Below are 23,039 nucleotides of genomic sequence, written 5' to 3'. Positions count from 1 at the left end.
TACTTGAGTTGAAAACTTTATTGTGAGTTGTTCTAAGGTTGCAACACTTAAAACCTTGAGTGATTCCCAAGAAATACCATAAACCAAGAAGTATTTACTAAGGTTTTAAATCAAAAGGCACTGTACTATTTTCTTTTGATCAGCTAAATTTTAATTTCTTTGTAGACTATATCATTAAGAAAAAATCTCAATCTCACCATACTGGTCTCAGTGTTCCAACTAAGCAAACCGGTTATATATATGCACACGGCATAAACACATGTTATATGCAATGCATACGGCAAAAAAATCATGTTCTCCAAGTCCAACTATAGTTAAATGGAACATTTAATAATCTGTATGGTCCTTGTCATGGGTCTCACACACTCGCACCACGCGAAAAATACAAGGGTTAGTTAGATATGCGACCCTACTCTATAAATACCCTTTTTTTTGTCCAAGACTCTAAAATACTTTCCCGGGCAAAAAAACGGTTTTAACCGTCGCTGTAGAATGTCACGTGTCATAATCGTATCGGATATATACGATCGAACATTCATAAAGTAGCCGACATGGTAGTCGTAATCACCGGTTAAGTAAGACTTTGGCGACGTAGAGACAGTGTCCACCATTGCGATATCGCCACGTCATTTGATCTGGCACCTTCCACATTTACACCACACACAACGTGGGATTTGTCGCCTAATATTATTTATCGTTTTTTTTTGTTGGCTTTATGATTTTTTTTCTTCCGTAAATGATAATGCTCATTGCTCACCTAATAATTATCTTTCTTTTTTTCAACTTTCTTTTTGTTTAATAAGTTTTTTTTTGTGACAAAGAAAAGGAAAAGTTGTTTTTTTTAATTGTAAAAAAGGAAGTTGTTAGTATTTGAATATTGTAGATTTTATTAGCATGTATGAAAGTTTATCTGACTTTTTTGGTTGGGTTTATGATTTTTTTTTTCCGTAAATGACAAATCCTCACCTAATAATTATCTGACTTTTTTTTTGTTTAATAAGTTTTTTTATTATTCTTTCTAAACAAAAAAGGGGAAAAGTTTTAAATATTTGATTTTTTTTTTTTTTGGTAGATTATAATGGCATACTAGATTTTGACCCGCGCTTAGAAAACGCGGGTTTGTTTGTTTTTCATTTATTAATCGAAAACTGATTTACAAATTACCATTATTTTTCATTTCGAACCATAACAATTGAGTTTTTAGGTTTTTATCATTTGTTTTTTTTCTCTTCAAAATATGGTATTTGTTCGAAATATGGTAGCTGTTCTATAATAATGTTTGAGTTTTAAAATTTGTTTTCATATCTGACCTAGATTCATGTTTGAACCTATAGACCCGATACATTGTATATAATCCTGTTCGGATTTAATGAAAAATTTGTTAATTAAAAATCCGATATAACCCGGTAAAAACCTAAAAACTCACTATTAACCCGCGATCTGATACTATTGATCCGATAACAAAATATCTTATAGTACTTTTTTAAAAAATTGATTAAATTACTCATATATTTATTAATATTACATAAATTAGTGATTCGTTAGAATTTGATAAAATTTTATCATGTTATCTAAATAAAAAATGATAATATAAAATAACTTATTGATATGACAATATTAGTTTATTTTCGTTATTAATAACCTATTATAAGTTTGTGTTTGTATTTTAGATTTAAAATTTTATTTTAAGATAGTTTTTAAAATATTCTTGAACACTCGTAATTGCCATATTAATATTATGTATAAAATGACATTATACACTGAAAAATGATATTCAAATATGTATATGATATATGGTGTAGGATATACGATTTTGGTTTGTATTGAAAATATGTATAATATTCAAATGATCTATTTTGAATATTGATACGTATATTTAAGAAAATAATATTTTCATGTTTCTTAATTCATTTATTGTTCATAATATATTTATACTTATATTAAATTTAAAATTAATATATATTTTAAATATATATATAGGCCTATTATTTATAGATCCATTTAGTTGTATCTGTAGGCCCAAAACCAAAAGACTTAAATGCCATTAATGAATTTTATTAATTCTTTGTAAAAATAAGGGTATTTTTGAGAAAACTATTATTTTCATTAAGGATATAATTTGAGAATGATCCTTTTTAATGGTATTGATGAACTTGAACGCGAATTCTCCGCGGAAATGGGGTATAAGGTGCAAATCGTGAATCTTGCGAATAATTATTAAGGTTTCTGATTCTCTCAAGTCAAAGCAAAAAGTGTTCATCTTCTTCTTCCGTGTAAGCCATCGTTTGCTCGAATTATCGTTTTCGTTCCTTCTTCTGGGTAGATTCTCAATTTCGATTAACCTCTGCGAATTGTGATCGAATCTCTCATAAAAATCTGGGCTTTGGTTCCGTGCACGTTCTTGTTTCGATTGTTGTGGAATCATATAACGTAATTGGATTCCCCTGTTTTTTCTGGTTATATGAAATTGTGGTGGTTAGTTAATAGTTATAGAGGACGATTGGTTTAAGAAGTTAAATTAGATATTTTGATTTCGTTTTAGAACTCTTATGCTATTTTGTTTCATCCTTTGTCATTGGTTACTTGTGATCAGCCTTTAAATCATAGCTTAGATTCATTTAATGCCAACTAATACTTGCCAGATCTCAATGTTCAAACGTTACCACTTGCGTTAACTCTTAGGATTTGGAAAGTCTTTTTTTCTTATTCTTGCAAACTTTTTTCCCTTTTCTTTACAGATCTTTTAGACGACTTTAAAAGCTGTTACTGAGCAGCTGATTATGTTCTTCTCTGCCTTCATTATTTAGTTTAAGACAAGAGTCTGAACAACAAAGTGAGAGATGGATGTTTCAGCGCTCTTAACCTCTGCTGGGATTAACGTCGGGATATGCGTAGTCCTTGTCTCGCTTTACTCCATCCTAAGGAAACAGCCCTCCAACTATTGCGTCTACTTTGGCCGGATGCTTTCCGGTGGAAGAGTTAAACGCAACGATCCTCGTTGGTACGAGAGGTTTGCTCCCTCTCCGAGTTGGCTCGTCAAGGCTTGGGAAACTACCGAGGACGAGATGTTGGCTGCTGCTGGTCTCGACGCTGTGGTCTTCATCAGGATGGTCATTTGCAGCATTCGTATCTTCTCAGTCGTTGCGGTTGTTTGCATTTCATTTGTTCTGCCTGTGAACTATTACGGACCGATGATGGAGCACAAGGAAGCTCATCTCGAGCCGTTGTCAATATTCACTATTGAAAACCTTAATCCACGCTCAAGATGGTAATGCTGCCTTAACTCCACTAGTATTGTCATATATTATCAGAGCCCGTCATGGTCAAAGCCTAACGAAACATTGGCTTTAAATCTCACAAAATTTTTGGAAAAATTATATAGAAAAAAAAAACAGCTCCCAAAAATTTCTTTTAGATCTCCAAAATTATCAAAAATAAATTTTAGCTGAAATCTTTAATAAACCGTCTCAGGGCAAGTAAAGTGCTTTACAAAAGAAAGCAAAGTGCTGATTCTAGTTTAATCTTTTCTTATTTATTTCCAGGCTTTGGGTACATTGTCTATCACTGTACATCATATCCTCTGCGGCATGTGCTCTTCTTTACTTTGTAAGGATCCCATTCCCTGGTTCATGTACATCATATCGTTTTGTTCTCTCTCTCTCTCACTTCTGTTATAATACGTGTTTTAGGAGTATAAGACCATAGCCAAAAAGAGGCTGGCATATATCGCTGCATCTTCCTCAAAGCCAAGTCATTTTACAGTACTTATGCGTGCTGTTCCTCAGTCTCCTGACCAATCTTACAACGAAACTGTGAGAGAATACTTCACAAATTACTATGCACGAAGCTATTTGTCGCACCTCATGGTCTACCGTGATGGCATCATTCAGAGACTGCTGGTAATGCCTTTTGTGTTATTCTGTTGGCTTTATTATCTTTTTGTTTTGTTTTCTTGGACGCCACGAATATGCTTATTCAAGAGATTTAGAGTAGCTTATGAGATTGAGGATTTTTTTTTTGATATTACATCAGTTTCTTGTTAGTTCTCTGTTGGCAGTGATTTATTTTGGAGAAGAACAGAGTTCATTTTAGATTTTACTAATATATTGATCATCAATTCTCTATCTCAGAATGATGCCGAGAAGATGCGTCAGGCAATAAAACATGTTTCTCCTGATGTAAGCTGTAATCCTAGTTTGAAGTCATGCAACTTTTGTACAGGACCTGGACCCACAAACTCTTTTAAAATCCTCTCTGACGAGGCAGGCGGTGTTCAAAAACTGGAGCTTGGTGAGTTGACTCTGACTACGACCGAGGAAGTAAGAAACTACTCTTTTGACCTTTGATAGGTGAACTCTGTATGGGGAGGCTTACAATTTTTCTGCTCATTTTTGCAGGAACGTCCCGTTGCTTTTGTGTTTTTCAAGACTCGTTATGATGCTCTTGTTGCTTCGGAGGTTCTTCAAACATCAAATCCTATGCTATGGGTGGCAGACTTGGCTCCAGAGCCTCATGATGTCTACTGGAAAAACCTGAAAGTACCTTATCGCCAACTTTGGATGCGGAAGATAGCAACCCTTGTTGGTGCCGTTGCCTTCATGTTTGTGTTTCTTCTTCCTGTTGCTGGCATTCAGGGGTTGACTCAACTAAAGACACTATCCAAGAACTTTCCCTTTCTAAGACCCCTCTTGAAAAGGTGAGTGTATAATTGATTTTATTATCATTTTTGATTTAATCAAATCCTTTATGGCAGGGATATTATGAACCGGGTGATCACAGGGTACTTACCAAGTGTGATACTGGTTCTATTCTTTTATACCGTTCCACCATTGATGATGTACTTCTCAACCTTGGAGGGATGTATCTCCAGGAGTCTGAGAAAGAGAAGTGCATGTATCAGAGTTGTCTACTTCACCATCTGGAATGTGTTCTTCGTCAATATCCTATCAGGCTCTGTGATCAGGCAGTTGAGCATCTTCTCTAGTGTCAAGGACTTGCCTGCACAACTTGCTAAAGCAGTTCCAACACAGGTAATCACTCTCACGCTCTTCTTGTGGCTTTGTTCTTGAATATGGCTAATCATTTGACTGTGTATGCAGGCTGGCTTCTTCATGACTTACTGTTTCACGTCTGGTTGGGCTGGTTTGGCATGTGAGATCATACAACCTGTGGGTCTTATATGGAACCTTATATCGAGAGTTATTGTCAAGAACAAAGATGCATCTTATGAAACACTTAGGTTCCCTTACCATATTGAAATCCCCCGGCTGCTCTTGTTCGGTCTCCTCGGTTTCACCAACTCTGTCATAGCGCCTTTGATACTACCGTTCCTGCTCATCTACTTCTTTCTAGCCTATCTTATATATAAGAATCAGGTACACTTGCAACTCTTTTCTCTTTGTACATGGACAAGAGAATTCAAATGTTTTTATTTTGTTTATTTGCAGATAATCAACGTCTATATTACAAAGTATGAAAGCGGGGGACAGTACTGGCCTATCTTCCACAACACTACAATCTTTTCGCTGATCTTGTCTCAAGTTATAGCTTTAGGATTCTTCGGTTTAAAGCTATCAACGGTTGCTTCAGGTTTCACCGTTCCTTTGATTCTTCTCACCCTTCTGTTTAGTGAGTATTGCCGGCAGAGGTTTGCTCCTATATTTCAGAAATATCCAGCCGAGGTATGTATATATAAGAAGTTACTCTTTTTTTTTTTTTTTCATATCCTCGTGGGATCTTGACGGGTGAGTTTGTTTCTTTTCAGATTCTTATCGCTATGGACAGAGCAGATGAGATCACAGGAAAGATGGAAGAGTTACATAACAACTTGAAAGCTGCTTACTCTCAGATACCATTGTGTTCTCAAGAATCTAGCAAAGCTGGTTGCAGTCCTCCTTGCTCGGATCAGGAGTTACCAGCTTCCGAGCAGCTGAAGCCGGAGAATCTCGAAGCAGAAATGATAAAAGCGTTTCAGAGAAGTAAATCTAGTCATGATCTTGAGGTGAAGTCTTGTCCCGGTGGCTCTCCAAATCGTTATTCTCCAGGATTTGCTGAGATATATAAACGAACATAAGATACTTTGAAGGATTGTACAGTTCTGCTCTGCTAAATTGAAATGTGAATTTTTATAGTTACTGCAGGTGGGAATGAAACAATGCTTGGTTACTTGTGTACAAGTAGGATTCATTTTTTTCATACTTTTTTTTGCGAAAAGACGAAGAATAATATTATACAAAAGAGAAATGATCAAAAGAGCTTTTCTATATCATATATGTTTTACACAAGTGTCGTGTATACAATGCAGAGTAATGTGGTTGATAATTGGTTTATCAGTTGATACATGTGACCCATCCTTTGGTATCTTCAATCGATCCTGTCTGAATACCGACAAGAACCGAACGCAGCTTCTGGCAGACAGATTCATCCCCAGTTTCATATTTTACTCTGAATGTTTCAGAATGATATAAATACATCAGGCCAGGCCAAATCTTTATTTTAAGTTTGGAGTAAAACTTGTTCAAGTCATTGTGAGGTTGTTTACCTTTTGTCCTGATATGTTATAGTACCCACAGGAGCAACTCCTACAGCTGTTCCAGTGCAGAAAACTTCATCTGCATCCATTACTTCATCCACATGAACTGCCTTCTCTACTACCTGATCACATCCCAAGTGCGAGAAACTTAGTTTTTCTTAACCTCTAAAACAGCCTTTGATTTGTTTTACCTCATAACCTTGATCACTGGCGATCTCCATCACACTTTTCCGAGTAATCCCCTCTAGAATAGTCCCATTGGTTGCAGGAGTTGAGATTGTCCGACCCTAAACACAGTAAAGAGAGTTACACAGTCTTTACTGAAAACACCACAAGTATTGTATATTACCTTTATAACAAAGACGTTACAAGAAGAAGCTTCCTCAAGATACTTCTTCTTGACAGAGTCTAGATAAAGGACGTCTGAAAACCCACGACTCTTGGCTCTACTCAGTGCTTTCAAAACCTACAACACATTAATTTATAAAAACTTGTTCCCTCTCTCCATCTTTGAAACTAAGTGGAGTTTCAGTACTTACTGGTGCATAGTTTGTGATGCTCTTGACTCCTCCAGCTCCACCAGGAGCTGCACGGACATACTCTTCCTCTACATAGAGGTTTAGAGCAGCAATACCTTCCTATAAACACATATAGAATTTTTTTACAAATCGTTCTATTATCACTGAGAAAAAAGGCCAAGAGGATATACCTTGAAGTAGTTACCAACAGGAGATGCATAGACAATGAATGTATATTCACGTGAAGGTCCTAAACCAAGAACAGGACCACTTCCCATCAACAGAGGCCTAATGTACAAAGAACCTTTCCCTGAAGGAGGAACCTGACCACAACACAAAAAAACTCACTCAGATAATCCAAAAGGAAACCTCCTCAGAGGATATATATATATATATATATATATATATATATATATATATGTATATATATATAACGTGTGTTACAAGAAAACGTTTTATACCCAACGTTTATTTGCAAAAGCGGTTTGTTTAACAGCATCAACAAACTGATCAACCGAAGGAGAAGGCATGAGCATCCTTTCAGCTCCAAGCTGCATGCGGACAGCGTTGTGATCAGGGCGAAACAGATGCAGCTTCCCGTTTTCTTTTCTATATGCTTTCGTACCTTCGTATATCGCCTGTTAGTAAATAATAACCCCATTAGGTTAGAAAATCTAGAGATAAAAATTAAGAAACATTTGGGGGATTGCAAGAGGCTTGCTTGCCTGTCCATAGTTTAAGACACCAGCAGAAGGACTCAGCTGAATATTGCCAAAGCGACTGAGTTCACCTTGAGTGAACTCACCGTCTTTTGAGCATTTCATGACGTACATGTAATCAGCTGGAGTTAGACCAAACCCAAGATTGTCCCAGTCCACATCAGCATACTCATCATCTCTATTTAATAAGGAAACAAAGATTGTGATCACAGAGCTTTCTAGTGTCAGTAGTTATATGAGTTGGATCTAAACTTACTGATAAAGAGGTTTCTCTCGCAAGGCAGAGGCAGCTTGTGCGTTGTACTTAGAGAAAGTTTGTAGCTATTCATCATAAAACCAAAGAAAAAAAAACATTCTCAGACTTGTTTTTTTTTTGTCGGACATGTTTGTATGATTGTGTCTGAGATTTGAGTTTTGTCTGGACAAGAATTCATTAGTAAGGAGATATGTTTTCCAGTTTATACCGTACGAATATTTGAATGAAGAGGTAGAACCAGACTTTTGCGCAGAGATGAGATTGCTTTAAACATTTTCTCAATTGCAGAGCCTGTGGAAGATGATCTTATTGATTTAATTAAAAAAACGAGAAAATTCTTGAATGATTACAAAAAGAAAAAGAAAAGGTGAAGAGAACACCAAGAACTGTGTCAAATTAAGTATCTAACACGTAAGTGATTGCCAAGCTTATGTGAAGTGTCTTGCTTTTATCTTGGCAAATCGTTGAATTTTTATTCTATTTTTTTCTTTTCCTTTTTTATTCAAAGTGGAAATTGGTAAGAGTTCTTATCTAGTTTTTCTGTGTTATTATTATTGTTTTTCTTTGCTTCGTCACTTGTGTCTATCTTCCTGATCAGATCTAGACGTCTCTTTCTGGAACTAGAATTAATCGAGATCAGTGGATCGTGGTTCTTGTCTCGTTTGAATGGTTAATTACCAAACAATTAACGAAAATTTTGGAAATATCCTATTTTTGAATTTGTAAATTATTTTAAGTTGGTATATTATCAGCTTTATTTTTCATTTTTGACATCCAACACTATGCCCCTTGTGCATAGAATTACATAGATATGTGGATCTTCAAATAAATTAGTATATTATTTTAGCATTTGTCCATCATGTGTTTGCTGAACAGATAATATACAAACTCTAACACAACTTAGTAACGTATGATACACGTTAAAAAGATGAATGTCTTTCAATTTGGTATTTTTTGTTCTTAACAAAGTATTTTCAATAAAGATCACTGATCAAAGAAATGATAAGGGGTGCTAGTTTTATTTTTCGAGAAATTTGGACCAATGATAAAATAATGTTATAATACACATTATAGTTTAGGGATGGCGCACTTTCAAAGAAAGATAGTCCAAGTTCTCATCATCAAGTGTGCGTTGTCTACTTGTCTGGGATTATGGATGTCCCTCCATACAGTAATATATCGATTATTTTCAAGAAAAATTATTATATTACAAAATCCTTTATGGGAGTTCCAGGGATGGTGGGGATAAACTCGACTAGTAATAGCCACATCGGATGCAGAGGCTGTCAGTGATAAGTTAAAATTTTCGTTAAATGTCTCACATCATCGTCTTTTCAACGTCTTCCTTCATTATCACGTTAGTGAAAGAGCTTTCTGATTTGATAACAACGTTTTTCATCCTATGCTTACTAAACATGTCCCTTTCCATAACGTCCTATCAAAAATATCTTTGTCTAACTGTCTCACCCCTTTGTTTTTCCTTGTAATAATTTTTTTTTCCTTTCTTCAGTTCAAAATCTAACAACCAAACCTAATGGTGTATCATCTATGAACATGTGCTAGAATCACAGACCATGGAAGCTCAGATCTAGCAAAACTAGACTTTGTAAACTACCAACATTCCTAACTATTTGCATAGTAGATCCTAATCACAAATTCACAACACAGGCTTTAGCAAAGAGAAACATTAGCAAGCAAATTAACTAATGATAATAAAAAAAGTTAACTAATGATTAAAATTTAAAAGTATTGCAGAGCTAACAAGTCCTAGATAAATTCTTAATTCATGCTCACTCACAGACCAATAGAAGCTAATTTGTGAAAAATAAGACTACTTAAGTGATACAATTTCTCCTAAAAAGGAAAACTAGATCAGACCTTGACAAAGTTCCCTAGGGTTTTGGTGGACTTCCTTGAAAAAAACTCTATGAGTAGGGTTTGTAAATCTTAATCTCATAATTTGGACATTTTGGGCTTCTTTTGGCATTTCAATTACAGGATTTTGGGCAACATAAAATGTCTTCAAAGGTAAAGCCTAACTAAGGAGAATGATCACATACCACTCTGTAGACAATGAATGGATGCAAACAATGTAAACAATATTGTTGAAGTTTTAATAAGTTTTATCTTTTAAATTTTACAACAAAGAGTGCGACATAATGATCTTTTTCTCTCAAATTAGTCAATTTCCAAAATCCAGTGCTTAGTGTCTTGGATAGAACCAGTTTGTATTCCGACAAGAATAGATCGAAGTTGTTGTGTAACTAGCCCATCTCCCACTTTGTACTCAGTCCTGCAGATTTTTAAACAGATAAGTTAATAATCCTAAGAATATAAATATGTATTATATCCATGTATGTGAAGAAGAAGAGTAGACCTTGTGTTCTGAAACGTGATGCTTCCAACAGAAGCAATTCCAGCGGCAGTTCCGGTGCAGAAAACTTCTTCTGCTTCCTTTATTTCTTCTACCGGAACTACTCGTTCTTCCACCTGTTACATTACACACTTTTCAAGAATTGCAAAAGAGTTTGAAAATGTAGAAACAGAGTATAACAGAGCAGAAGACACTCTCTTTCTTGGGATTCAAGTAACCTTACCTTATAACCAAGATCAAGGGCAATTTCGATAACGCTCTCTCGTATGATCCCTCTGAGAATAGTCCCATTTGTAGCTGGAGTTACTATTGTATTCCCCTGAAACGACTCAAGAAACTTCAGTTTTTACATTAACAAAAGAAGCATTCAACTTCCTTCATAAAAAAGAGTTTCCTTTTTTACCTTTACAAGGAATATATTAGCAGCAGAAACTTCTTCTATGTTCTTCTTTGTTTCTGCATCAAGATACAATACATCCGAAAACCCTCTCGCTTTCGCTCTTCTCATCGCGTCAAGCACCTTTGTTTACAGTTCATTACCAAAACAACACTCACTTATAAACAGAACACTTTAGTACTCCAAACCATATCCAAAATAGAGTGGACTTGAGTGTTTTAACTTACTGGACCGTAATTCGAAATGGCCTTAACGGCACCAGTTCCTCCAATATACGCGCGTGGAACCACCTCCTCAACGTAGAGGTTCAAGGCTGCTGTGCCTTCCTATACAAGCAATCAAATTCAAGATTAAAAAAAGAAAGATCAAGACCAAGATCAAGGTAACGTTTTAAAAGCACTGACCTTAAAATAGTTTTGAACAGGAGAGCCAAACACAACAAAAGTGTACTCTGATGCTGCAGACACACCCAAGCTTGCTCCGCTTCCAAACAACAACGGTCTGAGATACAACGAGCCTTTTCCCGGAGGAGGAACCTAGTGAAACAAAGCCTGAGTCTTTCAAGAGAACTAAATCAAAGATTTTTTTTTTACGTTGACATTAATTTATTTAAGATTTTTAATATATTATGGATGATTTTTTTATAAAACTTGTGGTGAAATGTAAAACATATTTTTTTGTTCCTTTCCATTATATTTTGTATTAAAAATAATATATATATATATAATTCGGGTTGACTATTATAATATGGAGGAACACAGGATTGGACCACCGCTTATCCCCACTTAAACCGGCGCTCGTATCGAGGAGCAAACAATATGACGAGAAGTTTTACCCAACGTTTGTTTGCGAGAACGGTCTGCTTGACACCTTCCATAAACTGCTGGACAGAAGGAGAATGCATACACATTCTCTCAGCTCCATTCTTCATACGCATCGCGTTTAGCTCTGGACGAAACATTAGAACCCTACCGTCTTCTCCTCGGTACGCCTTCATCCCCTCTATTAGTCCCTGCAAAATCCACCAGAAAAAAATCATTTATTATATGAATATTTTGTGTGTGTTTTTTTGGATAAAGATTTGAAGCTTTGCCTGGCCATAGTTGAGAATTCCAGCAGCGGGGTTGAGCTCCATGTTGCCGTAACGGCTAAGGCAACCTTGTTCGAAGTTTCCTTCTTTACAACTTCTTGTGGCGAACATGTAATCTGTTGGTACAAGACTGAATCCGAGGTTGTCCCAGTCTACATCAGCATACTCTCCATCCTCACTGCAGCATAAGAAACTTTTGCCTATTAAAGGTCATTTTTATTTAATTAGTATACAAGTGGACTCTTATAATATGTGTGGATTAAAGATCACTGATAAACGTAAATTAAATTCGAAAGTAATAGTCATTTTCATTTCACATTTAAGATTTCACAATAAAACATTTTCTTATACATGCATATATGCAGTTATATTTAATTTAACTTTCATTGTTGCTATACTTTTGTTACCCTCATTGAAGGAGAATGGGTGGAAGTTGAACCCATTACATTGATGACCGGGTAGCTTGACGTCGCACAATATTTAATACTATAACTAGAAGTACACTTTTACCAACTGTTTTTTTTTTCTTACGTACTTTCTTTTCTTAAATCCCATTTTAACGTTTTCTTGTAAATTTTATGTGGTGGTAATGACAAAAGAAAGGACAAATTAACGTTAGTATTGTAGGTAATATTACCGTTCTGACCTCAGCATCGCTGAGACATGTTCTTCTACAACAGAAGCTACTGCCTTGGTCCCATGCATACGAAATCCACAGATCTGTAATATTAATGAATACATACCAGACAACCACACAGGAGCGTAAGCCTCAGACGAAGCAGATGTCTTTTTTTGAATTGAAGAGTAAAAAGATTTATTGGGAGAAAAGTACAAACCTTAGAAATATAAGAGGAAGTTGTTGGAGATTTAAGTAAGCAGCGAAGAGCCATGAAAAATGTTGTACGAGCTTTATGTGTGTGCACCAAACTGAAACTCTTGGATGGGATGTTGTCACCAATTTTGACAGGTAGGAGACTGAAGAGCAGAGGGAGAAAGAGAGGGTTGATATATAGAGAGAGAGAGAGAGCGAGAGAGAGGAGAGGAAAATAGAAGCATTTACAGCTATGTTTTTTATGGTAAAATGATTACAGCTATGTTTCTATGATTAATTACTTCTTTCGGTATTAAAAATAATAATAGAAAAGTTTTAATTACAGCTATGTTTTTTTGGTAAAATGATTACAGCTATGTTTCTATGATTAATTACTTCTTTTGGTATTAAAAATAATACTTCCTCCGTTTTTTTTTAAATTAGGTTTTAGAATTTATATTTTATTTTGTTTTACTTGTCGTTTATAGAAATCTAAGTAAAAAATAATAAAGAATGACATTTTTTACCCTTTGCCTTGAATTTGCCGTAGTGATGAAATAGAGCAAAAAAAATAAATACACAAGGTTAGAATTGATTTTGTGTTAGTCTACTATATATGCGTGAAAACTTCTAAATCCTCATTTAAATTAGGACAGAGGTAGAAAAGTTTTGATAAAGACATACTACCACGAAAACTATGTAACGACAGTTTACTCACAAATTGATAAGCAATTATTTACTTGGGTCTTCTCATGCTATTAAAGTATTTAAAGAAGTTTATAAACGTTGGATTCATTTCTTTCTTTCTTTCTTACAATTTTCTGCTCACATCCACTATATATTAATTGATAAACATTTGAAAAATTAGAACCTTAATTTTGTATTAATTAAAAAAATCTCAAAGTTCTAGATGGCACTCTAAATGCCTTCTAAATTACATTTCAAAGAATTCTAAAGCATCTAATATAAAGTATAGTTTAATCTAATAGTGTCACATTATTCCATAATTATATAACACTAGAGAACATTATATTAACCTAAAAATATATGAAGTGTGTATTCTTTCCTTAAATAAAAGCTACGAAATTACCTAATATGATTTACATATATACGGAAATTAATGATTATGAATAATAAAGATTTGATAACAATTTTTGCATCCTTCTTCATTTTTGTTTAAATTTATATTATTAAAAAAACTTAAACAATCACATTAACCATATAATAAAAAAATTAAATTTTTTTATACGTTATATTTTGAATTTTTTAAAATGACTTTAAATTACAAAAATGAGGAAACCTTATATGTTTTTTTTTTAAAACGACTTTAAAATACAAAAATGAGGACACCTTATATGTTAGATTTTTTTTGATATGTTATATTTTGAATTTTTTTAAAACAACTTTAAATTACAAAAATGTAAGTTTTCCTTAAATATACGACTAAAAACATTAAAATGACATGTATCAGTTCGATGGTTGATTTGAAAGCTTTCAAAACCATATGTAAGTTAAAAGTCAAAATAATTCAACTGTGAAAACAATACTATTCACTTTTTCAAAATTGTGTTCGAGGAAAAAAATAATGTTTTTATGTCATAATTTGTTTAATGTCCACTAGAGAACATTATATTAACATAAAATATAAGAAGTGTGTATTCGTTCCCTAAACAAAAGCTACGAAATTACCTAATATGATTTACATATATATGGCAATTAATGATTATGAATAATAAAGATTTGATAACAATTTTTTGCATCCTTATTAATTTTGTGTAATTTTATATTATTAAAAAAAAAATAAACAATCACATTAACCATATAATAAAAATTAGATTTTTTCTTATATGTTATATTTTGAATTTTTTAAAATGACTTTAAATTACAAAAATGAGGAAACCTTATATGTTATTTTTTTTTTAAAAATGACTTGAAAATACAAAAATGAGGACACCTTATATGTTAGATTTTTCTTATATGTTAGATTTTTTCTTTGATGTTATATTTTGAATTTTTTAAAATGACTTTAAATTACAAAAATGAGGAAACCTTATATGTTATTTTTTTTTTAAAAATGACTTGAAAATACAAAAATGAGGACACCTTATATGTTAGATTTTTCTTATATGTTAGATTTTTTCTTTGATGTTATATTTTGAATTTTTTAAAATGACTTTAAATTACAAAAATGAGGAAACCTTATATGTTATTTTTTTTTTAAAAATGACTTGAAAATACAAAAATGAGGACACCTTATATGTTAGATTTTTCTTATATGTTAGATTTTTTCTTTGATGTTATATTTTGAATTTTTTAAAACGACTTTAAATTACAAAAATGTAAGTTTTCCTTAAGTATTCGACTAAAAACATTAAAATGACATGTATCCATTTGATGGTTGATTCGAAAGCTTTCAAAACCATATGGAAGCTAAAATTCAAAATAATTCAACTGTGAAAACAATACTGTTATTTTTTTTTAAGAATGTGTTCGATGGAAAAAATAAGGTTTTTTTATCATAATTTGTGTAATGTCCAATCCGATCAACCCATGATGTATGAATTATAGTTTATTCCATTATTTTTAATAAAAATTGATCCGATCCTTCGGAAAGAAATTATATAATAACAACAAAAAATATTAAATATATAAATAAAATGATCACATATATAAAAAAACTATCGATAATATATACAAATAAACTCACGCGCATGAGTTATCCTAGTATATATAAACAATATGTGCAAGTTTATATTGCTTAGAATGGTAATTAATCCATATGACATTCACGTGCTTTCTTCTAGATGATATTCAACTTGTTGACCATTAGTGATTGAGTAACTTAAAAAGTGCGGTTGCCGTTGTGTATTGACTCTATCACGTCACGTAAAATATCAATCCCCTCTATATTATTTGTGAAATATTATGACTTCTTTTTGTATCCATGTGTCATCACTATAATGATTCTTATAATAATTAGAGAAATATGTTGGTCCATCTAATTATATAATAAACTTTTTATTAAACTAAGCATAAATTCATTATTAATGTTATCTATTATTTCCTTAAATAAAGATTACATATGAGTAGAAAGCATCATTTAATAGATATTAATATTAAAAATATACTCTGTATGTTAATATCATTTAAACTAGGTAATAACCCGCGCCCTGCGCGGAATGTGATTATTAGTTTCGTTATTTTTTAATAAGAAGACTTTAATCTGTTTAATCTCGATATCGGTTCGGTATTAGGTTGTTGTTTTTGTTTTTAATCTCCTAAAATATAACTATCATTTTAAATCAATATTTATTTGGTTTGTTCGGTTAAAATGTTTTATGTTTTTTTTTCCTGTGATAATAAAAAAATTACTATTATTTGTTTGTTTTCATGTTATGAACCTTAGATAATCGTGATGTCGAACCAATGGCTTCATATTATAGTTTCTAAATGGATAATAGTTAAAAAAAGAAAAAAAAATATTAAGACAAATCCTTTTACTACAATTTCGTTGATAGTGAAAGAAGCATTAAAAAAAAGAATATTTTAACTTCCAAAAATTAGATATTTTAGCTGTGGTAAATACTTAGTTATAAGGTGCTCACGTCAATGTGCACATGTATTTGTATGTAAAAGTATATAAAGATGGTTGATAAATGTATAAAGATATTGTTAATTAATATTAAATGACATTTTTTTTCAAAATAATACATGAAAAATAAAATTCTTAAAATGAAAAAAACAAAAATATTGTAAAATTTTTATAAACTATAATGTATAACTTATATATAATTCTTTAAATAAATAAATAAATAAATATATATATATATATATATATATATATATATGCATATAACAGATCAAATTGGATATTCTTTCCTATAAATATTGATATTTGTGATTTGCTTTTTTTTTACGGATATTGCATTTTAATATTTGATTTGCTTCGTAGAGTAACAGATATCCGGATTTTCGGTTCGAATCAAAACAGATAACGAATCGAATCAAAATTTATGAATAATTTGTCTAGTTCTATTCGTAAACAATAAAAATAACGTAAACAAGAACCATGCATATGAGTTTTATATTAAAAAAACGTAAATTACATAGTGTGAACATATTTATGTAGAGTTTGGTTGAGAAACTCTCTACATGTGACACGTGTCCATTTTAGTGTGAACGCATTTATTACAATGCTTCTACACATGATATGTGTCCATTTTAGTGTGAACACATTTATTACAATGTTTCTCCTTTAATATATAAGAGATTTAATTACACACAAAATATTTAAAAAAATTGTCTGGATTAATAAAATTGATTTATATGTTCGTACCAATTTAATTATATATGTAATAATTACTGACTTTTAATTATTCAATATATATTTATTATTTCATAATATGTAAAAACATATAATACATAAAATAATTTTTATATATAATGTTTATCCCGCGCAAGTCGCATATCTTAATCTAGTAGTGAACTAAATGCATACCAACTTCTTTTTTTTTTTTGAAAAGAAATACCAACTTTATTTCCTTACATAGTTCTTCATTAAATGGACCCTTCTCGTTTCTAATTTAGGTAAAGCTATATGCTTTTGTAGCCATCCCATTTGTAGTCATGTCTCGTCAATTTTCATACAGTTTTGTCTAAAGTATATGTATGGGTGGCTGTGAGAATCCTGATTCGAATATCTACATTGCCAACAATATTAAGGATGGTAGATGGCAAGTATGAGATTATAGGTGGTGTGGATCATTCGTGATTGCTTTTATTAGTAACACTGACTCAACTAACACATGATATTTTTCGATCCACTGCATGTGGATGACTTGGAGATTTCTCTTGAATATCTTGATATTTAGTTTGGAGGTCTAACATTAGACTTTTATTCCCGCTTTGGTTTTTTTTTTTTTTTGAACACGAGAATTAATTAATTAGACCTCCAACCAAAACTAGTTGGGGAAAGCAGAGTACATAGCAGATTTGGCTAAAGTATCAGCCATAGAGTTTTGTGATCGCGGAATGAAACTAAAAGAAATGCGAGAAAAACGATAAGATAGAGCCTCGATGTCCCGAATGATTCCGTAGATATCCGCCGAGTGATACTTCGAGGAGAGGGCATTGATGAGTGCCTGACAGTCTGACTTGATGCAGATTAAAGTGATTCCAGCGTCGAGGGCGTGGAGGAGGGCTGACCGGATGGCGAGTGCTTCAGCCATCAGAGGTGATGAGATGTGTTCAAACATACGGGTGCCTTGTAGAGTGATAGTCTTCTCAGGTGTTAGGATATACCAGCCACACCCTGCTCTGTTCGTGGACGAGTGCCAGGCTGCGTCAGTGAAGCAGGCCGGTTCAGTGGTGATCGTGAGTGTCGGTGGTAATCGAGGATTCCGTGCGATAGGAGGATCAAGGCCTGGTAGTTGCGCTGCATTCCATTCCCGGGCGTTAGCAATGGCTTTGGAGAGAATATCAATAGGTTCAAAATTCCTGTTCTCGAAGATAAGGTAGTTCCTTGCTGTCCAAATTGCCCAGCAAATCCATGGGAAGATCGTTTCTTTGATTCCTAATGGCGGAAGGTTGATGTAGTTCGCTGACTCCAGAAAAATTGTTGCAAGAGTAGATGTATCTGTCAGTATGAACTCGTTTCTCCAGATACTTGCTGACCAGATTCGACGTGTGAACGCACAGTGGAGGAAGATGTGATCCGCCGTCTCTAGTTCACCACAGCGTCTACAAGAAATGTTGGTAAGCATTCCCCGTTTTGCTAGATTTTCTCCCAGCGGCAGGGCTCCATGGAATATCTTCCATAAGAATAGATGAAGCTTTGGGGAGGTCTTGCAGGTCCAGATGCCTTTGTTTAACGCTTGCTCCATAATTCGTTGAGCTTCAGTGGCTTCGTTGTCCTCAACCTGGATCATAGAGGCTGCTACGAAGTACCCAGACTTAACCGAGTATACTCCTGTCTTTGAATCTAGCCACGCATAAAAATCAGGTGCTCCCGTAATACTTGGTCTGATACAGAGGATCTCAGGAAGAAGATGTGGCATAATGCTTGTTATTTGGTTGATATTCCATTCTCCACTTCCTCTGCAGATGAGATCAGATACAAACAAATCTTGGTCGCTTTCTTTTACTGGTCCAAACGGGACAGTAGGGTGATCAAGTCTTAGCCAAGGGTCCTTCCAGACCCGTGTTCCTTCCCCATTCCCTATGACCTTACCCAGTCGGGTAACCAATAGATCTCTACCCGCAATGATGCTCCTCCATCCGTGCGACATTGTCTTTGTTTCAGAAACCTGGAGGAAATAAGCCTTGGTACAATATTTGCCTCTTAGTATGCGGGACAGCAGGCAGTCGGGTTTTGTGATGATCCGCCAAGTTTGTTTGGCCAGCAGTGCCTTGTTGAAGGCCTGAATATCTCTAATACCTAACCCTCCGTGAGCTTTAGGCTTGATAAGCTTCTCCCAAGCCACCCAGCACATTTTTTTCTCCTCCGGTGACGAATCCCACCAAAATCTCGTTAGAGCGGATTGGATTCGATCGCATAAACTCATAGGAAGGAGGAAGCACGTCATATAGAAAGAAGTAACCGCTGTAAGTACAGAATTCAACATAACCAGTTTGCCAGCGCTTGATAGGCGACGTGTAGCCCAGGAAGCCGCTTTGCTTCTGATACGGTCGACAATTCCGGTAAAAAGGTCCCTTTTTCGCCGACCGAAGTGTTCCGGTAGACCCAAATACTTGCCCGTTCCTCCTTCCTTTTCAATCCCGAGGTGTATTTTAACACGTTGCCGTATTACCTGCGGGGTCTTGGCTGAGAAGGTGATGGAGGATTTCGTAGCATTGATCAATTGGCCCGACGCCATCTTGTATTGTTCAAGGATATGCATCAGTGCCGAGCAGCTCTCTTCATATGTATTGAGGAAGAACATGGTATCATCCGCAAACAAGAGATGATTCAGTCGGGGGGCTGGTATAGCAACTCTGAGGCCGGCTAGATGACCGCTTCTTTGAGCTCGTTTGCACAAACCGGAAAGGACCTCTCCACAAAGAATGAAGAGATACGGAGATAGCGGGCCGCCTTGTTGAATGCCTCTTGACGGTATCACTCTTCCATGAACAGGGTCGTTAACTAGGAAGGAGTATGTCACTGATGTAACGCATTGCATGATTAAGGCGACCAGATGAGACGCAAACCCGAATCTTAGTAGCACCGTCTCGATGAAATTCCACTCTAACCGATCATAAGCTTTACTCATATCAGTCTTGACCGCCATAGAGCAATTCACCACAGCCTCGGAGTTTTTAAGAGTATGGAGGTTCTCATGAGTAATGAGTACATTGTCGAAGATAGCTCGACCGGCTGATTGCGTTTCCGAGATGATTCCTTGAAGGGTAGCTTTGATACGGAGTGAAATAATCTTGGTGATGACTTTGTATGTGACGTTACACAGCGCTATTGGCCGGTAGTCAGCTACACTCTTCGCACCTGTGATCTTCGGTATCAGTCTAATATAGGTGACATTTGTTGTTGGTGGCATAACCTCTGTCCTGCAGAAAGCCTGCACCTCCATAATCAGTGACTGTCCGATTGTGTTCCAATTTGAATGGAAAAAGCTCGCGGAGAATCCATCCGGTCCCGGAGCCTTGTCCGGATGGATTAAGAAGAGGGCGTGTTTGATCTCGTCAGCCTCTGGAGTTGTACCGAGGCTCTGATTCACTTCACCTGAGAGGCTCGGTTTGAGTGCTGAGTGCACAATGTCCTTCGTCAAGTCTGAGGGCCCGCCATGGTTTTCTGAAGTGAACATGGCATTGAAATAAGAAGAAATCTGGTCTGCAATTTGATCCTCTTCGAAGAAAGCCTTTCCCTCAGAATCCTCTATGACTGACATCCTGTTGCGTGCTCTGCGTCCCTTGGCCATCGCATGGAAGAACCCCGAATTTTTATCCCCTGCAAAGAGCCACATAATTCTCCTGCGTTGCCGCCAAAATTCTTCTTCATCTTTGTATGCAATGTGAAGCTTGGCGTTAAGAGATGTGATCATGGAATCATCTCCCTGGGGGTCGAACATGGCCGTTTCTAGGCTCAGCTTTAACTGATTTATAACTTCTTTGCTGTTGAAAGACTGTTCTCTGGACCACGTTGCGATAGCTTTGCGGCATCGCGAAAGCTTCGCGTCCATGGATAGGTTGGGATCAGCATTCCAGACTTCAACAATTAGATTTCTAACCTCAGCGTTATCTTTCAATCTGCGGTCATACCTGAATAGCCGGTTCTTGCGTCGCTTTGCTGAGTCAAAGACCGTGATCACTGGTCTGTGGTCTGACGTATCAAAATTCAGGTAATGGCATCTGCCCGTAGTAAAACAGTCTGACCATGCTGGGTTAACTAGGAACCTGTCGAGCCGGCAGAATACAAGGTGAGTTCGTCGACGCCCTCTCCACGATAAAGAGATTCCCGTGTGTTTGAGGTCGAATAGGTCGCAATTGGAAAGCATATTCCGAAAGGCTCCAAACGAGCCTTCTGGTCTCACCGGTCCGCCAGATTTCTCGCTGTTGTCTATGATCTCGTTAAAATCTCCGGCTAATATCCATGTAGAGTTTCGTGATAAGGAGAGTGATATAAGGAGGTCCCATACCATAAACCGGTGTTGTGTTTCAGGATCTCCATAGACAAAGGTTGCAAAGAAAGATGACCCTTTATGATTAATGATAGTATCTATTACATTCTTGGATGAAGAGAGAATCTGTAAATCTATGTCTTGTTTCCAAAAGAGGGCAAGTCCGCCACTATTCGGCCTCTCTGGGGGAACCAAATGTCTATGCTCTGCCCCAAGGAAGTCAAGCTCTTGCAGTACGAAGGCATCCGGATTCTTTGTTTCCATGAGGAAGATTATATCAAGAGAAGCTTGTTGATTAAGCTCCTTGATCCGCTGAACTGTCGTGGGGTTCCCCAGTCCACGACAATTCCAGCTTAGCATTGCTAAGGAAGATCGCGATTTCGCAGATGAAAATCCATCTGCGGTTTCGCTACTGGCGGGATCAGTGTAATTGGCGGAGCTGTGGACGCGGTAGTTCTTCTCTGCTTCCTTGCGGGTTTTGGCGCTTGGGCTTTGGAAGTTCCCGGCGAGGTTTGTTGCTGGTTCAGATTTCTTTTTTTGGATCCCATACCAGCATAGACTTTTGGACTGAGCCTAACATGGGTACGAGACGCTCCCGACCTAGCCGGCCTGCCTCTTCTTCTCACTGGGTTTACACCCCCATTACTGGGACTTGTTGTCTGAGAAAAAGGGGCCGTATCCTGGTGGTTAGTAGGTGTTGGGGATGCGAGAGCCGCGTTGGTTGAAGCTTGGATAATATTCGCTGCGGTTTCTTCCACTGTACCGTCCAGTTCGCTTTGCAGCACTCGTTGTTGTCTAGCTGCCCTCTCTGTTGGGTCGTCGACGTTCAGATACTGTAGAGTAACTTCTCTCAGCTCTTCCATCACCTTTTCTCTAGATGGAATGTTCGGGGGCGTCAAGACATTATTCGCGACCAGGACATGTTCTGAATGTTGTCTGGAGGCGCCCTTTTGTGATCGTTGAGCTGTTGCTTCATGATCTGGAACTGATGGTTTTGTTCTCCATTGGGGGTGAGATGATCGGCTGTTTGTTGCTCCGACTGTAGTTGCGTTTGCTATGCCTTCATTGAGTGGTGGGAAGTCTGTCCTGTCTAAATTACGTCCTAAAGAGGGCCTGGGTGAGTGGCTACTCCTTCGTTGCGAGGTTGCTTCCTGATCCGCTAGTGTGGATTTGGCTTTCCACTGAAGTCTTGGGGAGTTACGACGGTTGTCTCTATCCTCCTGTTGATGCTCTCCTCCATTTTGATGCAGGCGGCGCCTTGAGTATGGTGGGGAGTAGTAAGCATGTTCTCTCTGCTCATTTGGGGGCGCAGAGATCTCATTTGCTGCAGTCTGAATGCAAGACCTCCTGAATGTCTTCCTCCGCCTCAAAACGAAACTGAAAGCAGTCTCTTCCTAGGTCAGAGCCGGATGATGGATCGACGTCCCATTTCTTAGCCAAATAAGGTAAGACCGAACTCATCTTTTGTTCCCTAGGGTTAGTGAGACGTCCGACCAGTGTGAGTAAGTTGTCTTTGATGAGTTCTGATGGATCAAAGTCAGGAGCACGTATTCTGATTCTCTGGGGAGCTGTTGGGTTTCCTGTGATGGTTTTACCCTTTTCCTCAGCCGTAAAGCGTCTAGCCATTGCAAACTAGGGATGTAAATGGAGACAGAGACAGGCATGTGGGAAGTGTTGATGTTGTCTTTCGTACGGTGCACAATAGTAGGTTT

The 23,039-nt window shown here is 36.1% G+C and overlaps 4 protein-coding genes across 6 annotated transcripts; 1 reads left to right on the top strand and 3 right to left on the bottom strand.

Moving 5' to 3' along the window:
• The first annotated feature begins 2,133 nt into the window (after window positions 1–2,133).
• Window positions 2,134–6,073, top strand: LOC106312015 (CSC1-like protein At1g10090). 2 transcript variants are annotated; one of them, XM_013749380.1, is made up of 10 exons: window positions 2,134–2,273; window positions 2,739–3,268; window positions 3,543–3,606; window positions 3,690–3,899; window positions 4,131–4,319; window positions 4,398–4,696; window positions 4,754–5,030; window positions 5,100–5,375; window positions 5,448–5,681; window positions 5,765–6,073. In XM_013749380.1, the coding sequence occupies exons 2-10, from the start codon at window positions 2,841–2,843 to the stop codon at window positions 6,071–6,073; spliced, it is 2,286 nt and encodes a 761-aa protein (XP_013604834.1). In that variant the 5' UTR covers window positions 2,134–2,273; window positions 2,739–2,840. The 2 variants fall into 2 exon arrangements, with proteins under 2 accessions (XP_013604834.1, XP_013604835.1); XM_013749381.1 differs by having other exon boundaries at window positions 2,143–2,273; window positions 2,808–3,268.
• Window positions 6,074–6,110: 37 nt separating this feature from the next.
• Window positions 6,111–8,516, bottom strand: LOC106312016 (branched-chain-amino-acid aminotransferase 2, chloroplastic). Its single transcript, XM_013749383.1, has 10 exons — window positions 8,234–8,516; window positions 8,026–8,090; window positions 7,776–7,947; window positions 7,512–7,688; window positions 7,242–7,373; window positions 7,072–7,170; window positions 6,882–6,998; window positions 6,724–6,819; window positions 6,542–6,654; window positions 6,111–6,444 (listed from the first exon to the last, which is right to left on the bottom strand). Exons 1-10 carry the CDS (start codon window positions 8,297–8,299, stop codon window positions 6,330–6,332), a joined length of 1,152 nt encoding a protein of 383 aa, XP_013604837.1. The 5' UTR covers window positions 8,300–8,516; the 3' UTR covers window positions 6,111–6,329.
• Window positions 8,517–10,118: 1,602 nt separating this feature from the next.
• LOC106308229 (branched-chain-amino-acid aminotransferase 1, mitochondrial-like) lies at window positions 10,119–12,934 on the bottom strand. Of its 2 annotated transcripts, none has more exons than XM_013745370.1 (10): window positions 12,723–12,934; window positions 12,524–12,606; window positions 11,890–12,064; window positions 11,632–11,808; window positions 11,201–11,332; window positions 11,024–11,122; window positions 10,803–10,919; window positions 10,623–10,718; window positions 10,403–10,515; window positions 10,119–10,318 (listed from the first exon to the last, which is right to left on the bottom strand). In XM_013745370.1, the coding sequence occupies exons 1-10, from the start codon at window positions 12,774–12,776 to the stop codon at window positions 10,204–10,206; spliced, it is 1,161 nt and encodes a 386-aa protein (XP_013600824.1). In that variant the 5' UTR covers window positions 12,777–12,934; the 3' UTR covers window positions 10,119–10,203. The 2 variants fall into 2 exon arrangements, with proteins under 2 accessions (XP_013600824.1, XP_013600825.1); XM_013745371.1 differs by having other exon boundaries at window positions 12,533–12,606.
• Window positions 12,935–17,658: 4,724 nt separating this feature from the next.
• LOC106308861 lies at window positions 17,659–22,953 on the bottom strand. The gene is made up of 3 exons (XM_013745970.1): window positions 22,672–22,953; window positions 21,954–22,619; window positions 17,659–21,858 (listed from the first exon to the last, which is right to left on the bottom strand). The coding sequence occupies exons 1-3, from the start codon at window positions 22,951–22,953 to the stop codon at window positions 17,659–17,661; spliced, it is 5,148 nt and encodes a 1,715-aa protein (XP_013601424.1).
• Between the last annotated feature and the right edge of the window lie 86 nt (window positions 22,954–23,039).

Source organism: Brassica oleracea, chromosome C8 (genome assembly GCF_000695525.1).
Source record: "Brassica oleracea var. oleracea cultivar TO1000 chromosome C8, BOL, whole genome shotgun sequence".
Classification (NCBI taxonomy): Eukaryota; Viridiplantae; Streptophyta; class Magnoliopsida; order Brassicales; family Brassicaceae; genus Brassica; species Brassica oleracea.
This window is presented reverse-complemented; position numbering and strand designations above follow the sequence as displayed.